Consider the following 14666-nt stretch of genomic DNA (forward strand, 5'->3'; position numbering starts at 1 on the left):
TGCCCGTTGCTGGTTGGCTAACTAGCAACAGGGTCTTGCCAGCCAATGGAATTGTGTGATTACAAGCCAGGGGAATCCCATAAAAGAGGGCTCCCCTGGCCCAGAGAGCCAGTCCGGATTTACTTTATGCCTTGCCAATAAACCAAGAGCTGACTGTCACTCGACTCGTGTCTTACTGCCTGCGCGATCTAACATGTACTGTGCATCACCCAGATTTTTTTGCATAATAACAGAATTGGGACAGGGACAAAACAAAATGCCTTCAATCATTAAAACTGCTATTTTAATTGTACTGTGCTTGAGAGAAAATTGTACTGAATCTCTGGGTAAACGTTGCATTAAAGTTTAACCTGATATGCATGTGATATTTCACTGTATCTCTCTGGCCCTGGCAACGTAAGCAATGGTCTTGATGTCCTGTCCTGGTGCCTGGAGGTTGGATGGGGGACAACAGGTTTCTAATGAACCCTGGCAAGACTGAGTGATGTTGGGTTTTAGGGCCTGAATCTGGGACTTTACCCTCTTTGGTTCTGGATGGGGTGGCACTACCCCAAACAGACCCAGTGTCCAATCTCGGGGGTCTTCCTGGATTCACAACTTTTGCTTGAGGAGCCTGTGGCAGTTGTAGTCAGGAAAGCCTTTGCACAATGTTGTGTTGTGCACCAGTTGGTCCATTCCTGGTTCATGAGGTTTTGCTCACAGTTACTCAGGCCCTGGTCAATAGACTACTGTAATATGTTCTTCATGGGTCTGTGCTTGAAGCACCAGCTGGTGCAAAATGTTGTTGCACAGGCAATTATGTGTGCTTCTAGAAGGACATGTGTTACACCTCTGTTCCCTGAACTTCACTGTTTTCCAGTTTGCTTCTGGGTCCAATTTAAGATGCTGGTTTTGACCTGTAAAGCCCTACATGGCATGGGGACTTGTTATCTGCGGGATCATCTCTCCCCAGTTACATCAATCCATCCCATCAGGTCCAGCAGGAAAGACATGCTGTGGGACCCATCTGCTAAAAAATTCCATCTGATGGGACTTGGGAGATGTAGTAGCATCTCCTCTTTGGAATATCATCTTCTATAAGATGTGGTTAGCCCCAACTCTTATGTCCTTCCCAAAAGCTCTCAAAACGTTTTTTTTTCCATCATGGAATGGAAGGGAAGGGAAGAGAAAGGAAGGGACCTTGGAGGTCTTCTAGTCCAGCCCCCTGCTCAAGGAGGAGAACCTATACCATCTCAGACAAGTGACTGTCCAGTCTCTTCTTAAAAACATCCAGTGATGGAGCGCCCACAATTTCTGGTTAATTGTCCTCACTCTTAGGAACCTCCTCTTCTTTGTGGCAGCCCCTCAAATACTGGAACACTGCTATCATGTCTCCCCTATTTCTTCTTTTCTTTAAACTAGCCAAACTCAAGTCCTGCAGCCGTTCTTCTTTAGTCTCCAGGCCTTTGATCACCTTAGTTGCTCTTCTCTGAATTTTTTCCAAACTCTCAACATCTTATTTGTGATGTAGTGACCAAAATTGGCTGCAGTATTCCAGGTGTGGTCTTACTAGGGTTTTATAAAGTGGTACTAATCCTTCACATGTTCTTGATTCTATGCCTCTGTTTATACAACCCAGGACTGTATTAGCTTTTTTGGCTGCTGATGCACACTGCTGGCTCATATTCAACTGATCATCCACTAGGACTCCAAGGTCCCTCTCACAGTTACTGTTTTTGAGCCAGGTCTTGCCTAATCTGTACTTACACCTCTGATTTTTCTGCCTAAACATAAAACTTTGCTCTTCTCCACATTAAATTTCATTTTGTTGGATAGGGCCCATTGTTCAAGTTTGTCAAGATCTTTTTGGATCCTGAGCTTGTCTTTTGGGGTGTTGGCTATTCCTGCCAGTTTAGTGTCATCTGCAAATTTGGTGAGTTCCACTTCTATTCCCTCATCTATGTCATTTATGAAGATATCGAAGAGTACTGGGCCTAAGACAGACCCTTGGTTTTATAATAGGTGTAAATAATTGATTCTATTGTAGGCTGCCCAGAATTACCTTCTGTAAGATGGCAGCCATATGGATTTGATTAAACAAACAGACAAATAAACCTTTTTCTTTGTGATTCTAGAACTCTGTGCAGGATGCCTTTGAGCATTTTTGTTCAGTATATCGTAGAGGCTATTCATTTTCAAATAAGATTATACTATCAGTTAGCGCCCAACTTATTAGCACAGGATAATTATAGCTACTTTGTGGTTTGTGCTTTAAAGAACAAGCATATTATTTACAGAGACTGTAATGGTATTCCAGATATGGCCACCCAGTGAGATGTGATCAGCATACATTGTTGTTACAGTGGCAGAAAACCCAGTAAATTCTTGCAGCAGATGTTCAGTGTTTACTCTGCAAAAGCAGCAGGAGCCATCATAAAAAAAATCAGCTAGTTAGTTTAATCATGATTAACATTCTTAGACAAACCCCTCTGAGTTTTGAAAGTTCATAGCAAAGAGAGTGTACAACAATAAATTCAGGTTGCAATCCTCCTTTCTTGCCACACAGGAAGTAAGTCTAAATTTTATGGGAATTATTTCCAAAGAGGCATAAACAGTAGTAGCCAAAATGGTGGAAACCTTTTGGGAAAAGTGTATAATAGAAATGCCACCTTTGGTTAAGCTTCCACCATTTTTTCTTCTATTTTTTTTTATAACTGTAGCCTTGTTCACTTAATAATACTATTTTACATTGCTTTCTGGGCAACCAGTTCAACTCTTTGCACCATTATTTTAATTTTATTTTACAAGCTCACTAAATGAAAGAACACAAAAAACCCCAACCAACTTGATAGCGATCATGTAACACACTGACAAATGTCCTCCTCGCAGCTTCAATACATGACATCAATAACTGAATCCTACTGTGATCTGATTGACTCATTGCCAAAAGAAGATGACACCTGATTGCCTCTCTAAACACTCATGCTCATTGGCTACAATCAGATGAAGGAAAGCTACCTGATATCAATCTAAGCAAGCTACACAATTTTGGCCACTACTGTATAATCATACATATTTGGAAAACATGTGGAAAGTTATGTAAAGTATAGAAACATATAGTACAGTTGTTGCACTGAAATAATAGGTATTAGTAAAGTTGATGCATTTGAGATACCTTCATATTATATATATTAGGGACATATATTGTGAAAAAGCCAATTTGGTCTACTGGTTAAGGCACTGGGCTAAAAAGCAGAAGATATGAGTTCAAGTCACGTCTTAGCCATAAAAGACAGCTGGATGACTTTGGGCTCTCTCTCCCTCAGCCCAACAGGTTGTTGTGAAGAAAATAGGAGGAGGAAGATGTGTTGGGTAAGTTTGCTGCCTTGAATTTTGTAAAACTAATAATATTGGGATACAAGTAAATAAAATAAAAATAATGAGTTTTTTTCTTAGATTTTGCTTTTCTTAAGGTGATTTGCAGGGGGAAAAAATAAATGGTGTGAATAAATGAATATAATGAACACTGATTGGAAAACTGATCTTCACCTCCTAACTTCTGAAAAGTCATGCGTATGATTAAAATGTCATTAAATGCAACAAAAAGCCAAACTAAAGACATTAAAATGCATCATCTCAGTGACTCTTTCATGTTTAATCTGATAGTAACAAGCAAGCTGAGGCTATAACTTTCATCTGAACTGTGATAAAGAAAGAGAATGAGTACAGCTCTGTGCTTCTGCATCATATATTTGCCAAAATTGTCCTCCTCGTTTGTGGATATAGTTAGCCTTGAGACCAAAGTCTGCCTTGATCTGAATTGAGAGAAACAGGAAGGGTGATTTTCATCAGCAGCATGGCAGAAGAAGAAAATGATTCTCCTTTTCAATCAGTATTTCTGACTGAAAGAAAGTTATCGGTAGTTAGCAATTACAAAATTGAAGGGGCCAGAACAAGCAGTCCCTTTAGTTCATCTCTACTGAGCAACATTTAGGAAGTATTGTATAGCATCTGTAAACTATTGATGTGGTCCTCAAAACAGTCTTGACATCTGCTATAGAACTTTTTCAGTCACACGTTAGCTACTAGTGTGAGAGGTTTTATATCAAAATATATTTTATTCTTTATACTGTTTCCATCTTAAAATATTAACAGAATCCTCAATCATCCGAGAATCAGCATCTCCACTAGATAATTGACAGTCAAACTGAAACTAATTTAATCAAGTAAAAATAGAAAACGGGGGGAAATCTTTTACTCAAATTTACTCAAATCCCCAAATAGGTTATCCAGATCTAATCTACATATCAAAGAATAAGGTCTGTAAACACAAATATAGTTAATTAAATCGCCCAGCGGAACTGCATGTTCACAAGAATAAGCATCATAGATGACATAACTACACACACACACACACACACACATACACTCTTCAGGTGTCACCCTAGAATCAGCACGTAGACACTTCCACACCAGGACAAGCTCCCGTATAAAAGTATGTCGCTGTACCCCATTTCTCTGCAGCTGCCCCTAAAGGCAAACTCTTTGCTTTTAGAAATAAATATTTCTTCATTTCTCACAGCTGTCTGTATTTCATTTTTATTTATTCTTGCACCATCCTGGCTTGAGTTGGAACCCCAAATTATTCTTCTGACAAAAGAAATATTTGAGAGCATGTTCAAGTAAGACTAGTCAGAACTTGGAATATTTAGATATGCAAATAGGACATTAATCAGAGACATTAATCCAGCTTGCAGGACTGGCCTAGGGGAAAATTTTTAATGGGGGTTTTAAAGTAATTTTAAACTAATTAGACCAATCATTAATATTTGTTTTTAATTATGTTTTTAATCTGTAGTTTCTTGGGATTAGTATTTTTATCTGGTTGTTAGCCGCCCTGAGTCCGCAAGGAGAAGGGCAGGATATAAATTAAATTAATAAATAAATAAATAAATAAAGAACATTGAACAACAGGATGGTCATAATGGAGACTCACCTTCCTGGTTTATTCAGAGGTATTTTTCTTTACCTCTGATTTAAGGGAAAAGGGACTTTACCTCTCTGTGGGTAAATGCTACAATCTGCAGCAATACAGGAAATAATTTATGACTTTTCAATTTAAAGTCCTTCAATTATTATCTCAGTTCATGTTGCAACAGGGTTTGGCAACTTTTTCAGATCAGTAATGGCCCTGACAAAAATGACTTGCTGAAATCTCACAAGCCCTTCTCTGACATCTTATCTGTTCTTTTCAAGAATGCACTTAAAATATCTGTGGAAAACCCCCCCCCCCCAAATCTTAAGAAAATTCAGCCAATATTTTTTTCAAGAATGTTTACAATTTAACTTAAAGAGTTTTATAGATGGTGCTTTGGCAATACCTCTCTCATAACAATCTCCTGAGATAAACCACACTGCAGAAGCAGAAGAGAGCATTGGTGAAGATATAAAACATGATTTATTAAAGCACAGCATCTATCATTAGTGGCATTCCTGGGGGTAAAAAAAATAATCAATATGGCAGTTGTGCAGAGCAATCACAGCACATTCCTTTTATGTGTGTGTCAATGTAACATGCACATACAAAGGGGTGGGACTTCAAGTGCACAATTGCAACTGTCTCTTGTCAACTGTTTTTGAGTCCCTCCCTACAGACAAGCTGTCCATCACCCTTTATTACTGGTCCTGCTGGTTCCTGAAAGCTTTAGTTTCTTATTGTCTGAATGAATGCAGATTCTGGATCATTGCCTAAGAAAACTGTTGATAAGACAGAAGCTGACAAACAGTTAGAATAAGGAATATTGGTTAAAAAATTACTGAGTTATTCACTCTGCTCACACATTTTCATATTATTACCGATCTCTCACATACTTTAATTTTTCTTTAATTTGGATAGTTATTTTTCTTCAATCACATATGGCCTGGGATGGAAAAAATATAGTTTATTTTCCATCCTTATCTTAAAATACCTTCTTCTATATCACGGGCCCTCAACCCCTGGTCTGTGGCCCACTACCAGGCTGTGGCCTGTTCAGAACTGGGCCGCATGCATTTGCATGCAGCTCAACTTGCGTGAGCAGTGGGCTGGTGTACATGCACATGCGCAAGCAGCTCAACTCACACATGTGAGTTGTGTATGTGCACAGGCATGCCAGCCCACCACTCACATGGCCTGGTTCCCCTCTCCCCCCCTCCCAGTCAGGCTGCCAAGCCACAAAGGTTGGCGACCGCTGCTCTATATGATATGCATGCATACCTTGGTGGACAATCTTTTTCAGTGCATTTTTTCTGTTTTGCCTTGGGCTGTGTTTCTGGGTCACAAAACAGGTTTTTCACCATACTCTTCCCCCTTTTCACACACTGGGCAATCTGTCGCTGAAACCCTATAAGAAAAATGAAAAAAAAATTGAACTTCATCTTTAGATGTTATCTTTAAGAAGATAAACATTTTGGTGCTCATATTAGGTGTTAGCACTGCTGAGAAACTGCTGAGTACACAGATTTGCAGGAGGACATCCTGCCTGCTATTAGCACTATATGCCAGCACCAAATGTTCAAAACCTAGACAGCAGACATTAGCACCTGCCAGTTTATATTCTTTTTATTTATGTTTTTTGAATGTCAAACTCCAGTGGACTTTACCTATATTACTGCAGAATTTGTGTGTTCCACAGCATTTTAAGGAACAGAATAACAGATTTGGAAAGGAGCTTGGAGGTCTTCTCGTCCAATCCCCTGCACAAGCAGGAGACCCTATACCAGTGATGGGGAGACCGAGTGCCCCAAAACCGCCACCGCCCCCACCCCGTCCCGCCCACAGGACCACCAACCTCCATTGGCCACCGCAGATTGCCCAGGGGGCCCAGCAGCATCATGGTGGCCACACCCTCCGACCATGCCCCACATCATCTGCATACAATGGGGTGTGGGGGCGGAGCCTTGTCCCCGCTGCCCGGCTGCCATGTCTTTGGCTGCGCTGCTCTGTGTGGGCCACGACCGGGGCCGACTCTCCTCCGGGGGGCTGCTGGTGAGGGGGCCATGGGGGGAGGCAGGAATGGGGCAATGGTGTGGGTGCCCACAGAGAGTGCCGCCTCTGGCACACGTGCCATAGGATTGCCACCAGTGCCCTATACAATTCTGGACAGATGGCTGTTCAATCTCCTCTTCAAAACCTCCAGTGCTGGAACACCCACAACTTCTGAAGGCAAGTTGTTCCACAGATTAATTGTTCCAACTCTTAGGAAATTTTGCCTAAGTTCTAGATTGGTTTTCTCCTTGATTAGTTTCTACCCATTGCTTTTTGTCCTGCTTTCTGGTACTTTGGAGAATAGGTTGGCCTCCTCTTCTATGGCAGCCCCTCAAATATTGGAACACTGGTATCATGTCATCCTTATAATGATAGTTGGCACAATAGTTTGGTGTTCCAGCTAAAGTTGGTACTATAGTTTGGCATTCCAGCTTAAAAAACCCTCCTCATTCTACTACTGATATATCCCTGTGCCATCCACACTATGGATTTTTCATTTAAAAAGGAGACATTGCCCATACTAAGGGATTAGGGAGATGCCCTACTATGATTTTTTTCCCAGAAGTAATAGGGTATGGGTATGGGAATGGGAATGCCCAAATAATTCCAAGTGGGCTTATTTCTGCTAAAATCATCCTTGGTTATATCCTGATATTGTAACTGCAGTTTTATCCTTTGTTTATACTGATGCATTTGTTTCTAAAGCTTCCTGAATAAGCTCAAAGAGAAATGAGAAGAAAAATGAAAGGATGAGAGAAAACAGAAGAAAATAAATAGGTCGCCTTTTAGATGTGTGGGACTTTAGTTCTTCAAAAAAAAACAAACCCCATAACCTTGTTGAAAATGTAGAACCATAGTCCAACTCAACTCAGTAATCAGTTCAGGCAAACCCCGATCGACCCTCTTGGAATTCAACTTTATATGAAACAGTTTTTTGCATCTGTAAACTAAGGATAATAGATATAAAGAGCAGAGGCACTTTTATCTCCTTTTTTATCTAAAGTATTTACTTCACATGTCTCTGTGTACAACAGGCCTGCTGTTGATTAGATGCTTACAAATCTTTCTTTCTTCTTTCAATTCAGTTCAAACCAGACAGTACATAGGACCTGTTTTCAATAGGTCGAGATGGTGAAGTAAATTGATAATAAGAATTACTCAAGAAGAAAGGGTAATTATCATAAATTAACTGACAAGAGTGAAATTCTCTTTCTACCTTAATTACTCCACAGAGGCAACTAGAGGTCACCTTCAGCAATTACTTGATAAGTTATTATTAGTTTGAACAGGGCTGATAAAAGCGCTTTCAATGTTATTTTTTAATAAACTGTGAAAAGATTGTTAATTGCATAGTGTGATTTCTGCATTAAATTAGGGCAGAAAACCCCACTGAGTTTATTACCTGGAATAAGAAAAATGCAATTGTTTGCCTGAGGTTTAACTAATTAATGTTTAGTAGGCACACAAGGTAGTTTTCTGTATGCTGATTTTATTGGTGGCCTTTCAAAGGGCAAATACATTAACTATTAATAAAATACTATTTGCCAGTCTGGAGCAATTTAAGTATACCCAAGTTGGTACATTGTTAGAACAATGAATGAGGAAACCAAAGCAGCTGATGAGAGAGAGAGAGGAAAGGGACTTGGAAAATTGTGATTTCTTACCATTGCCACAAGTTACACTGCAACTTGTCCACTTTCCATATTTCCAAAAGTATTCAGGCACCTCCACTTCATTTTCCAAGCTTGAGCCTTTGCGGACAGTGTATTCATATTTTATTCCAGGGTTGTTTTCCTGAAAAAGGAGCTGAACCACATTTATTGTACATTTCAATCACAAAATATCAAACCAGAATACTCTCTTCTCTGTTTTTAGGACTACCACATTGGAGTTCCAAAGAGGCCAGCAGGCCACAAGCTAAGCCACCCACCACAGATCACAATCAAGGAAGCAAGAACCATCCAGACCTCAAAAAAAGTTCTAATGTAAGAATTAAAGGTAACATATTAAATTTGGAAACTGCAGGAGTCACTCCAGTCCTCTTTGATTTAGCTATCTTGAGTTTCTCCAGTTTGGTAGAAACAATAAATAAATATGTCCATTGATGAACTCTCTTTGAACATTTTTAATCTCTTCCCTCCAGGCTTCTTGCACATTGGTATGAACTGTAGATATATAAGGGTTTCTGCAGAATATACTAAAAATGCCAAGATGGTGGCCATAACACTGTGATTGAAGCTCCAGCTATTTTTAATGCACATCACTTCAGTATCATTGTCATGGCTACCACCTTGACTAGTGTAGATGTAAACTGCTAACAAATTCCTCTCCCATCTGTGGATTATGCCTAGAGTTCCTCCTATCTCCAGCCTTGAAACAAGGTGGAATGACAGTTTTCTGGATGTCTTTGCTTCCATTTATTTTTGCCTCCCAGATCTGGTAGCTATAATATTTTGATGTCTTCAGTCAAAAAAGTGAGAAACCTACAATCCTTTCCATAAGGCCCTGGGAATGATAATCTAGTTAAATCTGCAAGACATATGCTCTACAGCTGTAAATAATAACACCAAAATCTTCTTTTTCTTGTTGTTGTTTTCCAAATAAGAAAAAGGTGACCAATAAATACATCTAGGGCAAACACAGTTACATGACGGAATCAAACCTTTGGCTCTGATGGTAAATTAGGGAAGAGTGGCAGATTGGTAGGAGTAGACTGGGGGTAATCTAACCAGAAATTGACCGGGACTGTTTTCTAGAAGACCTTCTCAGCCCAAATGTCTAGTCAAGGGGTGGGCAATTATGGCCCCTTTACAACCTGTGGACTTCAGTTCCCGAACTGGCTCAGGAACTCTGGGAGTTGAAGTCAACAGGTTGTAAAGAAGCCTTAGTTGTCCACCCCTGGTCTCGTCTAAGGGGTAGTTTAGGTATTCTGGGTGGACAATTTTTGCAAAGTCCCTAAAGAAGAGAGAGCATGATGCACCTTAGTGGGAACCATTGGGAGACACTATCTATAGCAGTGGTGGCGAACCTATGGCACGGGTGCCAGAGGCGCCACTCAGAGCCCTCTCTGTGGGCATGCGCGCCGCCGCCCCAGTCCTAGGCCTTCAGCTGGGTTTTATAAAACCTTTTCGCTTTAGGCCCCTGCCGCCATGTACAAAAAAAAAAAGTTCAATCAATCAGTCAATTTCAACTTCTCCGGGAAAAAAAAAGATCTTGCAAAGTTGGAATTGATTGATTGAACTTTTTAGTCCCACCCAGTTTGCCGTTACCATGGCAGCCACACCCACCCAATGGGCCACACCCACCCAATGGGCCACACCCAGCCAACGGGCCACACCCACCCAATGGGCCACACCCACCCGGCACCCGACGATGCATAAGTGGGTTTGGGTTGCAGTTTGGGCACTCGGTCTCTAAAAGGTTTGCCATCACTGATCTATAGCAATGTTTCTCAACCTTGGCATGGACTCCAGTTCTCTGAACTCCTCAGCCAGCATGCTGGAGTCCACACATGTTAAACTTGCCAGACACTGAAAATGATGACTTGGAGAGAGACGCCTCAAGAACTGAAAAAGTGAAACCTAATGGGCTGGCTATTAGATAGAGGGGGGAAAGCACATAGAAACAAAATGTGGAGTCAGAACCCTCCATTTAACTCGAGATTACACCCCATTCACAGTAAGTTCATTCTGAGAAATGAATTTGATGTATTACCAGATGTATCAATGTGATCATTTATTAATGCATTGGACAACATACCAATCCCTTAACAAAAGAGAGAAAGAAATAGTGGAGATAATGCAAGCAATTCAGTGAAATGTAGCACTACTCAGGGAATTCAGAAAATATGAAAAACTAACAGAAGTGGCTAGGCCAGAAATAATTTCTACAACATTTTATTGCTGGTCCATACGTTCTGTTCCTTTCTATAAGAGGACCGTGTGCAGAAAAGAACAGGGTTTTTTTCTACGTCTTTTAAGATTTAAACAGTAGAATATATCATGAGATATACAAACTCTAAATCAGTGGTTCTCAACCTTTTTAATGCCGCGACCCCAACCGGTCGTAAGTCAAGGACTTTCCCTGCCCGGGAGCGCCACACATGCGTGGTTCCGCCCCCTGCGCCGGCCGAGGCGTAGCTGGCAAGCGGCAGAGACGGAGCAGGCCGACCACCAGCTGGCCCAGCCCAAGGGAGGTAAGGCACCCGCCGGAAAAGGGGGAAAAAATGGCGGACAGCCTTGCTTGGCGACCCCTGTGAAATGGTCGATCGACCCCAAATGGGGTCGCGACCCATAGGTTGAGAACCGCTGCTCTAAATACTGCCAACTTTTGGGATAGTCCATAACAATTTTTTCTAGGCAAAAACTATACAGAAACTATACAAAGATACAGTTTCTCCAAGGCATACTTCCTATTGGCTGTTACAGAGCACATTTTTTTATTTCAATTTATACTACTATGCATATATATTATCCTAAAAGATCTTATTAAAAAATTGATACCTATCACATTAGCTGCAGTAGATCACATTGGATCCAGTTCACAAGCTGTTACTTGCAGCAGCAAAAGCAGGTGAGATAAGCTGCAAATATTGACAATTCCTTTTCTGCACTACATTCACAGTCTGCATCATACCCATTACCTGACATTCTGACGTACCTGCAGCCACAAAGATTCATTTGTGGGTCCAGAAGCAGTGAGGTTTTCCAAATCTCCTTTTCTTCCATACTTAAATATTGTTCCTGCCACTTCGTAATCTCCATTCCACTGAATAATAAACCCTCCATTTAGATAGTACTTCTGAGGGTCTTCACTGCGCAGAGCAAGGAAATTGCCTGCCTCTGACACTTCAATCACTTTGATGTGCCTTGCACCTTTGGGAATCAGGCCAATGTCAACATAACCTACGGGAGGAAGACAAAATGGATTTGAAAACATCTCCAGGTGTTCTTGAAGCCCAGCTGACATCATCCAACGGTCCAAGATATTGGGACTTGTAAAGTCCAAAAGACGATAAATAGCCTACCTGTGGCTTAGAACACAGGTGGGGAATATTGACCTCTAGCACTTTTAGTTCTATCTAGCAGTCCAGGAGGTTTTTTAAAATATTAAAATATTTATTTTGTTAATGAAATTTAATTTAAGCATCTCTTTACATCTTCTTTGTAATGGATATACATCTGTATGTAGATTTTTGGCTCAGAAATTTCTGATACATAAAGGTCTTTAAAGCTTACCTTACAGATAGTCTTCCATTTGTTGAACAACCATTTGAAGTTACAACAGCACTGAAAAAAGTGATTTACGAGCAGTCCTCACACTTATGACCATCACAGCATCCCTGCAGTCATGGGATCAAAATTCAGACACTTGACAACTTTTATGAGAGTTGCAGTGTCCTGGGATCATGTGATCACCATTGTCGACCTTCCCAGTGGCTTCTGACAAGCAAGGTGAATGGAGAAAGTTGGATTTGCTTAAAGACTGCAGCAACATGCTTAACAACCATGGCCAAAAATGTCATAGAATTGATCACGACTCACTTAACAACTGGATTGCTTAGTGAAGAAGGTGCCAGTCTCAACTGTGGTCCTAAGCAGAGGACTACTGGAACAGAGTGTTATAGAACAATACTGGATTTATTTCATTTCAAAACAGCTGTAAACCCACAGATAAAATGTAATGGCAAGAATGACAAACTGAAACTATAATTTTTCTCTTCCCTTTTCCATAAGCACGAAACAAAAGTCTTACATAACCTTGGAAAAGTTAAACAGTGGTGTTCAGCTATTTGTATTCTCCATGCTCTTTCCCCAAAAATGCTTTGTAGCAAAGCCTTCTGCTTCCCTGATTTTTTCAAGGAGAAGCTGATAGCTTTCATCACACAGAAAAGAAACAATAGCTGAAAATATGGATCGTTTTCCCAGTTGTACAACGAATTTCAGCTGGCATTCTGGATAGAGCTGCGATTCCTATTCATAGACCAGCCTATTTAATAGGGTTTGGACAAGTGTAAAGAAAGGTTTGTTTGTACATTTTGACAATGCTTACAAAGATATCTCTCTTGGATGGGATAATGGGTATTGAAACTGTAATACATATCCTATGTTTAATTATGCAGCCCCTAATATGTAACAAATTAATTACTCTTAATACTCACCTATTGGATGGGGTGACATTATTAATCTCATTTAATATCATAGGCAAGTTTAGGGACTTGATACCAAATTTAATACAGGTAGTCCTCAACTTACAATCACAACAGAGCCCAAAATTTCTGTTGATAAGTGAGGCAGTTGTTAAGTGAGTTTTGCCCAATTCTACACCTTTCTTGCTACAGTTGTTAAATGAATCATTGCAGTTGTTAAGTTAGTAACACGGTTGTTAAGTGAATCTGGCTTCCCCATTGATTTTTCTTGTCAGAAGGTCGCAAAAGGTGATCACATGACCCCAGGACACTGCAATTGTTATAAATATATGCCAGTTGCCAAGCATCCAAAATTTGATCATGTGACTATGGTCAGAAGTGTGAAAAACGATGGTAAGTCATTTTTGTCAGTGCCGTTGTAACTTCAAATCAAGAATCCAATTGCAGTGTTTAAGCCTAGTGTTTAAGCCTAGTTTGTCTACTAGAGGCTGGGGAATTATTGTACTAAATGCCGAACTGAGGTCAACAAACAACAAACGCACATGAGTATTTCTTTCCTCTAAGTGCCCCAAGCTCAGATGGAGAACGGAAGAAATAGCATCCTCCGTAGAACAATTTAATCGGTAAGCAAACTGAAGCGGGTCAAATGCTTGCGGGAGGCTAGATACAATAATGTCCTTTATCAGCCTCTCAAAGCATTTCATAATGATGGATGTCAGTGCAACCAGACGGTAATAATTGAGACCCATAACTGTGGACTTTTTTGGCACTGGTAAAATAATGGCCATCTTAAAACGATGGGACCACTGCCTGCTGCATTGAGAGATTGAAAGTATCTGTAAGAACATAAGCCAGCCATTAGATGTAGTTAACTATTTTTACGGCTAATCTGTACTGATATTGCAATAAAGCATGTAACAGGCATCAAGCACTTCACTCAAAATCTCAAAGAATATCCTTATTATTTTATTTTAATTCTAATGAAATGTGATAACAAATAAATCATTGATCTACAGCTATCTACAACTTTCCACTAAAGTATTTACATAATGTTGCCAGAACATAAATAAAATATATATCCATTTGCCTTCTCAAGCTAGTACTAGTCAAGCATAGCAAATTACTTCAATGAAATTTGTTTTGTTAGCAACCAAATATGTCTACGTCTGCAGCTCAGTGCACCAGCAAATTATGATAGATGTAAAATATTCTCAACCAAAGCCTCCATTTCTATGCCATAATGAAATGGAATAATTAATAATGATCTGCTTTACAGGCTATGCAGAAATTGAGACAAACCCTTTAACCAATGAGTGGCTTCGGGGTGGATTTCCATCAGTACGCTGATGACACTCAGCTGTACATATCCACCCCGGGCCACCCCAACGATGCCCTTGACGTGATGGCCCGATGCCTGGAGGCCGTGAGGGTCTGGATGGGGAGGAACAGACTCAGACTCAACCCGTCCAAGACCGAGTGGCTGTGGCTACCAGCGCCTCGGCATAGTCAGCT

General features: G+C 40.4%; 1 protein-coding gene across 1 annotated transcript in view; it reads right to left on the bottom strand.

Annotated features, from left to right (window-relative positions):
* Positions 1-14666, bottom strand: part of ADAMTS12 (ADAM metallopeptidase with thrombospondin type 1 motif 12) — a 155067-nt gene that overhangs the window by 28156 nt on the left and 112245 nt on the right. Inside the window, exons 18-20 of the mRNA XM_015817020.1 lie at positions 11666-11910; positions 8671-8812; positions 6236-6362 (exon numbers count right to left, since the gene is read on the bottom strand). Of these exons, the coding sequence (XP_015672506.1) occupies positions 6236-6362; positions 8671-8812; positions 11666-11910 (514 nt within the window). The remainder of the gene's footprint in view (positions 1-6235; positions 6363-8670; positions 8813-11665; positions 11911-14666) is intronic.

The sequence above is a fragment of the Protobothrops mucrosquamatus genome, unplaced genomic scaffold (assembly GCF_001527695.2).
Source record: "Protobothrops mucrosquamatus isolate PMUCROS unplaced genomic scaffold, P.Mucros_1.0 scaffold548, whole genome shotgun sequence".
Classification (NCBI taxonomy): domain Eukaryota; kingdom Metazoa; phylum Chordata; class Lepidosauria; order Squamata; family Viperidae; genus Protobothrops; species Protobothrops mucrosquamatus.